Source organism: Ruditapes philippinarum, unplaced genomic scaffold, assembly GCF_026571515.1.
Source record: "Ruditapes philippinarum isolate M1 unplaced genomic scaffold, ASM2657151v2 ctg18234_1_1_1_1, whole genome shotgun sequence".
Lineage (NCBI taxonomy): Eukaryota > Metazoa > Mollusca > Bivalvia > Venerida > Veneridae > Ruditapes > Ruditapes philippinarum.
In genome coordinates, this window is record NW_026859775.1 from 7,706 (window position 1) to 16,795 (window position 9,090).

General features: G+C 33.9%; 2 protein-coding genes across 2 annotated transcripts; both read left to right on the forward strand.

The window, feature by feature from the left end:
- Positions 1 to 445: 445 nt before the first annotated feature.
- Positions 446 to 5,900, forward strand: LOC132757891 (hepatocyte growth factor-like protein; the record flags this gene model as incomplete). The annotated part of the gene is made up of 3 exons (XM_060749386.1): positions 446 to 679; positions 1,619 to 1,861; positions 5,566 to 5,900. Coding segments are annotated over 3 exons (812 nt in total), but the record flags the coding sequence as incomplete, so codon positions are not given.
- A 540-nt stretch (positions 5,901 to 6,440) lies between these two features.
- On the forward strand, positions 6,441 to 8,073 carry LOC132757892 (uncharacterized). Its single transcript, XM_060749387.1, has 2 exons — positions 6,441 to 6,750; positions 7,626 to 8,073. The coding sequence occupies exons 1-2, from the start codon at positions 6,534 to 6,536 to the stop codon at positions 7,937 to 7,939; spliced, it is 531 nt and encodes a 176-aa protein (XP_060605370.1). The 5' UTR covers positions 6,441 to 6,533; the 3' UTR covers positions 7,940 to 8,073.
- Positions 8,074 to 9,090: the final 1,017 nt, after the last annotated feature.

Genomic DNA, 9,090 nt, shown 5'->3' on the forward strand with positions numbered 1-9,090 from the left:
TTGTTGTTGATGATGATAAAAATGATAACCTTACAATGAAAGGAAATGATTATGATGATGAGGAGGATAATGATGATTCTAACAACGTTAATTGCTATGAGGAGATTTTGACAAATTGAATTAGGATAATGATGTTGAATAAGATGATAGTGGTGAAAAAAAAAATGAATGATTCTGACATTATCATGGTTTATTGGTGAGATTTTGCCAGTAAAAAATATTTATGATGATTGAGATGTTGACGGTAGCGATTTTAACAATGGTGACTGTGCTGGTTGTTGATATTGTATAATGATAACGACGACGATGACGATAATGGTGATTTTATATTTACAGACGATAGTGCTTGTGATAATGAGCATGATGTCATTCAAAAAAAATTAAATTTTGATTTAATTAAAAACCGTTTCAAATACTAGCTGCATAAAAAGACACTATATTGCAGGCGTGGTGATAGACTGCTATATTACAACGGTAGATAACTACATCGGCCATCAGCAGACGACAAAGGACGGGACACCGTGCATAAGATGGGATTCTAAAGATTATGAGGATTACACAAACGAACAATTCCGTGACGCTACAGTATCAGATGCAGCAAACTTTTGTCGTGCTGTCGGAGAGAATTATCTCTGGTGTTGGACATCACACGATTGGGACAGATGTGGAATTGAAAAATGTAGTAAATTAGAAATCGTTGATAACTGAAATAATTCGGCATTATCGAATAAGCATTTTCATAACTTGTTACAAATAATTGTGATTAGTTTACACACTGTGGTTATGGTCGTTGACTTCAAACTTTGCCCTCAACGCCAAGTAATCGAGTCCCGTCAGGGACATTGAATTTATATGTGTGGGGAAGCTATCCAGTTAGCCTACTGAACGTCGTTGGTTCTATTCTGATGCCTCTTTATGTCTGAAATAATGCTTTCCTCCACCAGTAAAACTGGAAGTTTGCCATTTGTTCGTGTGGAGTAAAAGCTAATACATGTAGCTTATAGACACATTTTTAAATCCGTTTTTGGAACCAAGTAATGCTGAGCAATCGGTGTAATGTTTCTTGCGACTAATGGGGTTAGCGATCCTAAGATTTATAGTACGGCACACGCACCACTCGGCTTTGCTCATTTATGCAACTTGTATCAACGTTTTGTACATGAAGCTATGTTTTATAATCTTTGAATGACGTATTTATCTTAAAAAATAAGGCTTGGCAAAGTAACATACCATGTATTACTAAGTGAAGTCACCCTTATCCGGATCCTCTGTAATCTGGAGCAACCTCCATTTCTACGATTTAAACTCTTACGCCCAGTGCCTTATTTATAAATAAAATCCGGAAGCCGGAAGTTTCTTTTTCAAAACTTAAGTGTCGTACGGTACTGTAACAATTTCTATGTATATTTTGATCAATTCATGTGCCGTAACTTTGGGACTACAGCCTCAGACCGGGAAGCGTTTGATTATACTTCGAGTTTTATATCTTATAAAGCTGTTAAAAGCCATGTTATCTATCTTTTTTCATTTTAAGTCGTAAAACAATCATAAATGAAGTAACAGCGAACTCATTGTTGTTATTAATTGATAGCTACATATAAAAGACACTGTCTTTCAGGCGTGGTGATAGACTGCTATAGTACAACGGTAGATGACTACAACGGCCACCAGCAGACGACAAAGGACGGGACACCGTGCATAAGATGGGATTCAAACGTTTTACATGTCTACGAAAATGAACAATTCATTGACTCTACAGTATCGGATGCAGCAAACTTTTGCCGTAATATCGGAGAGAATTATCTTTGGTGCTGGACGTCAAACAGTAGCGATTGGGACATATGTGGAATTAAAGAATGTGGTAAATAAATAGTGACTTTAAAAAATTGCAGTTCCGGTACAGCATTTTTATAGTTTTTAATCACTTAGCGTCTGAGTATTGTATTTTATATTCAATATTTGAAACATGCACTTGTACAAGTAACTAAGGTGATAGCATATTAGTTTTGTTCATTTAAATCCTATATGCATGACATATGAACTACAAAAAAATAAGTAAAATAAATCAGCCGTGTAAAATATAAAGTATTAAAACTTAAAAAAAAGAATAGCTATAAAAAATAATAATAAAAAATAATTTAAAAGAAAATAAAATTAATGGTTATTTTAGTAAAATTTTAAACACATTTCCACATCTCGATCAGTTTAAAGCCCAATCACAATCTTAAAACAATGCGTAAAAATCTCTAAAATAGTAGGTTTTGACATTTTTCTTGAACATGTCCAAAGTCGAAGACTCTCTTATATACAGACGCAATTAATTCCAGAGAGTTGGACCGACGGTACTAAAACTTCTGTCGTTAAATGTTTAACTTTTGTTAAAGGGGACAGCAAAACAATAATCCATATTATCAACAGATCTGAGATTTGGTCTCTTTATGACAGGTTTGTGTAACAGTTCTGTTAGATAAACCGGAGCATTGCCCATAAAACAGTTATACATTGTACATAGTATTTTAAAATTGATTCTAGCTTTAATTGGTAACCAATGCAGTTAAAACAAAGAGTCTTTGGAACTATCATATTTTCCGCGTTGCAAAACAAGTTTAGCCAGATATTCTGGATACGCTGTAATTTCTGTAATTCACTTTCTGAAATGCCAAACAATATAGCGTTGCAATAATCCAAATGTGAGATTACAAGCGACAATACTAGGATTTTTGTGGCGTCCTGAGTCAGATATTTGCGAATGCTCTTTATTCTCAAGTAATTTAACATGGCAGTTCTACACTTGGTTTTAACATGTGTTGAGAATCTTAGGCCCTCGTCTAAGTAGGCACCTAAGTATCTTATGACACTGACATTTTGAATTTTATCACCGGCGATATCAATTTCTTTAATTGAACATTTACCAAGTTGGGATTTACTACCAAACATAATGAATTCTGTCTGAGTGGTGTTCATTTTGAGTTTATTGGCATTCATCCAGTCATTGATGATTACAGCACTGTCTTCAAGTTGCTTTATAGCGTTAAGTTCATTGGTCACTAAAGATGGTCGAAAGCGTTGACTAGCAATGTGGTCATCAGCAAAGCCGTACACAGATATGGTTGGTGGTATCACATCAAATAGGGTTCCCGCATATGTGAGATAGAGCCACGGACCAAGACAGCTCCCCTGGGGTACACTGCATTCCAGCAATCGTTGAGTCGATTCAGTAGAATTAACACTGACGCGACAAATACGAGGTCGCAGGTACGAGTCTACCCATGCTAACACGGTACCATTGATACCGTACTGACGTACTGTAACACGTCGAGTAGAATGTTGTGGTCAACGGTGTCGAAAGCTGCACTTAGATCTTTTGCAATTAGAGCTGTCACCTCTTGCTTCTCCATACCGTCTAGAAGATCATTGACAAGTCTGAGTAAAGCAGTCTCATATGAATGATGACGTCTGTATGCTGATTGATTTTTGGGTAACAAATTATGGGTATCGACATGGTTATTTAGTCTGAAGAGCGCAGCCTTTTCTATCAATTTTGAAAGAAACGATAAGTTACTGACAGGCCTGTAGTTTGACAATTATAATTCTAAACCAGACTTCTTAAGAAGGGGTCTAATGATCGCCTGTTTCCAGTGTGTTTGAAATACGCCTTTAGACAAAGATATTTGGCCAGTTTGGTAATGGTTGGCAGAAGCTAATCAAGAAGTGACTTTAATATATGGGTAATAAGTCCAGCTCACACAATTTGGTATTTAGTTCACATATAAGGCTCGTCACCTGTGTTTCTGTAAGATCCCTGAAATTTTCTAAAGGTTGAACTTGTTTGACATTTGGAATGAAGCTTGGAAAATCCTGAAGTGATTTACGAATTTTAGCTATTTTGTCCATGAAAAAGTCTGCAAACTTCTCAGCTAGCTCACCGTCATTTATAGACTGTGGCATAGGATTTTCAGCTTTTGTACCAGTTAATTCCGAAATTATACCATAGAGTTTTTTTATTTAGATTTTTCTCATTGATTACTAGTTTTTTCTCAGAATCAATTTCTTTACAGTATCTATTCTGTGCTTCTTTAAATTTCTTGAACTGTTCTGGCTCTTTGTACTTTCTCCAAATTCTCTCTTTTTTCCGGACAATACGCTTAGATTCAAATATTGACTCATTGAACTGCTCTAAACCCATAGCATGAAGGCAATTTTGAAAGTTTGTAAATGCACCACTACCATTGTTAAGGTGAATGTTGAAGTCTCCCATAATCAACAAGTTAGAGTATGTAGGTAAGATATCTTCTATGAAATTTGAAAAGTCAGTTACAAATTGCTCACATGTGGCTAGGGATGGGGGTCTGTCTAAACCAACTACATGTACTGTTATTCCTTTGAAAATGAGTTTCCATAGTTTTGTAACGATGTTGATTGAGATCAGACGTTTCATACTGATGTTGTTTTTCGTCAGAATACCATGTATCAGTCAACAAAGCAAAGTCAATTCTTTGTTCCCTCAAATACTGGCCAACAAAATTATCCTTGTTAACAACAGATCTACAGTTAAGTGTAAAACATGACACTTTTTCACCAATCTGAACACGCGTGTTTTGTATTGAGGGGTATTTCAAATTGTGTAGGTTTGCCGCAAAGGCTTAGTCAGGATTTTAGCTTTACCACCACGTTTGCTCCTTTTGTGTGTTTTGGGTTGAGAGATGTTCAGCTTATGTATAACACCGTGTACACAATGGTCTAATTTATTAAGTTGCCTATTACTCGAAACCGTGAACCCTATTTTCAATAGCTGGTCACGACAATACCTGTACTTTTGATTTATGGTTGGCTGGTTATTGATTTCAATCATGTCCGAAATATGTATATTTTGTAAATATCTGTAACTTTCATTCATCATAAACAACTTAAAAAGTGTTGTTGTTGCTAGTTAAATACACATAAAAATCAACAAAACATTCATTTACAATGTGTCACAAAATTGCACTTTTCAGCACTTTCAATCCGCCATAAAATAATAAAAATCCAGGAGCACAGAAAAACAAGTCTGCCTTATACGGCGACAATATGAATAACTATATACATATATATAAAACCACCGTTATCCAGATTCTCTGTGACCAGGAGCCCTCTGACGATTTACAAAGTCCCTTTTTATGTCTTCTTAATTCTATATACAAACAGTTTACCTTATTCGGATTCTCCGTACACCCGGATTCAGGAAATTTATTTTCAAGACGAAGTGTCGGTATTCCGCATCTTATTTTCATAATCATGACAACTATTTATCACATAAATTTGAAATTATGATAGTGTAGCTACGATAATGCACTGTTTATAAAGGAAATAAAATATTGTTTGCTTCGTCACTTTAGAATAATTTCAAAAATACCTAAAAATATTATCCTTCCATAATTTAGAGTTTTTAGAGTGTTTCTAAATTTTAAAAAGGTTTTAGTTAGGTAAACGTGTATTATATTAAGTGTTTATATTTATGTTACTGTACAACCATTTATACACCACTTTATTTTACATACAATTATGCCATTATATTTTTACTCACAGAAAACAACGGTATAAACAAATGTGGAAATCTAAAAATTAAGCAACCAGCTTTACTAGGAAGAAATGTAACGTTTACTTTTACACCGGACTCACAGGATCCAAATGCAATTCTGGAATGGCAACAAGCAGCCGACGACAACCCATGGTATACTCGTCCTTTGACATACAAGTTTACACAGTATTATGACAATGGAACATACTACATGGTCTTAACAGACAGTTTACTTAAAGATGATGAGGTTTATTACCGGATACATTATTACAACGAAAGCGTGCACTGTTGGATGAAAGCAGGAAAACTTGAACTTGATGGTAAGTCCATTTTTACTTCGTAATGCTCGCTCCACTTACTCAACCAATCAGTAACAGGGAACTTGTGATTATTTTGGTCGTCTTATCATAATAGGACATAAACTCCTTTAAAACGCCTTTCTTACTTCTATGTTCGAAAAGCGCAAACACATGAGTGAAAACTGCACTTGCTCTAAAGACTGAGAAATAAGCATACAATATATATTTAATCCGAATAGAGAGTCACATTTATAGAGACACGGGGTTTGCATCAATAAGATTAAAAATAATAAAAAACTACCGTATCGAAACTGTTGTTCTCGTACATCTTACAGAATCAATTTATAATCTCGCCTGATAATCAGATATAGACATTTTGATTCTGTTTCTTGATACTTAGAGCTATATATATATGTTTTAAGATAAAATAATTAATATGGAGAGCTATTCATGTCATAATGATTCCCATGTAATAGGGATTTGATGTTGCTTACCTATATTTGTCAAGAAGAAAAAATCAAACTAGAATCACTTGTATTTTTCTATTTTTTCTAAAAGAAACACATGTCCTTTTTTCAGATAACCCAAATAATCCATGTGGGTTTGTTTACCTGAGAAATAAACGTGTATTTGAGGGCGAGAATGTATATTTAGAATATTTTCCGTCTAAAGATGTAATGGAAAACCCTGATAATTTTGAGCGCCAGTGGGTTCGATCAAAAAACGGATCTAGATTTGATATAAAGATTGGAAATGATATTTACATTGAAAATAATATAGAAAATGGGAAGTATACATTGACTTTTTCCATTGACAACAGTAAAAGTGGAAATTACAGTGTTAATTGTGGCGGAGAAGCGGGATTTACAAATAATATTTCAGTGGTTGGACTAGGTAAATAATAGATCCGACATCCTTATAACAATATAATTAAAATTAATTAACGATGCTTATCGTGCTGATCGCGCTGTTTTAATGAGGTAGAAAAATATATATGTAGTTTTTATTTCTAATAATTACACCAGTGCATTATTATATTGCTGACGAGCCGATTGCTCTTTATAATAATTTAGAATCAACAACTAACTGCAAATTTAGTTATCTCCATTGTAACTAACTAACGAAGAATAAAGCTAAAATGTGGTCAAAACTTTAACAAATTATGTTTTGTTTTACACCTTTACACAATTTTGACCTCACCAACACGTTCTAATTATATTTCATACCCTTGCCGCTTTTTCGACATCATAAAACGATAAAAAGACGTCAGATTTATGTTTTCTGTATAAATACTAAATATGGAAAAATAACATTTTACTTATCATTATTATGTCCCTGTGTGTTGGGGTGGGGTTAGAGCGATAGTTGGGAACAGCGTGCACTTTGAGTCTTTCCCTTAGTATGCATCATGTATACACACATCCGACCGGCAGAAACCCGATTGTATATTGTTGAAGTTGCTGACATAATAACATCACGTTATGGTCAAACACTTTGCTGATACATGAGGAAGTAAAATTTTAAAGGTCATTTAAAGGCTATCTAATACATTATTTGTATTTTGTATCTTACTGTGTAATTCATGTATTTTACGGATAACTCTTAATTGGTGCTTCCGCGCTACGTGATATTTTATCGTTACAAAATCCACTAGAGTCGAAATCAATCTACTCACTTAAATGATAACCCTATTTTAATGTTGAATGGCACACAGTATACAAATAATTGGCTGTCCAATATACATGTATGTGATATTTGTTATGTTTTAGTGCCACCAAGTGCCCCGGACTTTGTTGGTTTGCAGGACATTCATGATTGTAAGAAATGCATTGTTGGTTCTGAAAAAGAGAACATACAAGTTCATTGCAAGACAAGTGGCGGGACACCACCCGTAGATGCAACTGTAACAGTAGGAGACAAGTCATTCCAAGCAATGCATCATGAAGTTGATAGATCGGTTTATATAGCATTTATCACACTTGCTGACAGTTACCACAATACAACAATCACGTGTTCGGTAATGAATGATGCATTATCGTCACCACTTATCACTACTGCCAAAGTGTATGTTATAAGTAAGTGATATTTTATCTTAGACATTAACCAACAGAATCATTTTTATTCTTTAAATTTAAATAATTTGAATTATTTCAGTTATAGATATTAAGTATGTATAAACATGAACTTATAATAAGAAGAGAGCATTGTGATTAAGTCATTGCAATACAATAAAATTAGTTATGTCAAATGAATTTCTAGTATATATTGATAAGAACAATTGTTTAACCGATAAATTATTTTGCAACCGGCAACCGATCCAAACTTTATTAAAGTTTGAAGTTTAGACTATAAAAATAACACGCAATGTGATTAATATCTTACTTCCAACATCAATGTTTACATAATTGACAAAAGAAGTATATTTCGAAGAACATTATTCTGTGGCAAATCAGAAACATAAGCAGTAGCATTATGAAAATGACAACCCGTCCGAATATACATTTTATTAAATATCTTTAACGAAATCTCTTTAAATATTTACATTTTTCTTTGCACAAGAAAAAACATATTTTTGGTGTTTTGTGAGTTCACCTTGCACTATTTGTCATTCAAATGCTTTTTAGTACTTTGTACTTCGTAGCAGTGGTATGGCCGAGTGTTTAACACATCGGGCTATTTATCTAATGATCGAAAAACTCATGGAGCATCATCATTTTACACTCATTGCTCAGTACTGGTTGGTTCCAGGAATACATTCGAAAGTGTGTTTACAAGCTTATAGCTTCCTACTTTGTAAACATATCAGTTGAGCGCCACTGAGGTTAAAAGCCTAAAATCATATAATTTGAAATTCACTGCTTCATAGATCAAGCGAAGCATTTAAAATAGTAAATATGTACAGATAATTAAGATATAGACATAATTAGAATTTAGTTTCTCGATTGAAAAGCGCTGTGCACAACCGTTTTTGTTTTGGGTCACTTTGAAAAAGAAAATACTTATTTTGTTAAAACGGGACGAGGGAATAAAAATGTTTACAGAAGTTGTTGGTCAAGACCAGAATTATTTCAAAGCAACCTTAAAAACAATTATCTTGTAATGTTTCATAATCTAAAAAGGTTTCTTTACCAGTTACATGTACTACAATTAATTTTCTGGACTTACGGTGTATACAGTGATGAATAAATTAACACCAGCATAATATCTCTGGTCTCAAAATGGAACGTACTTACT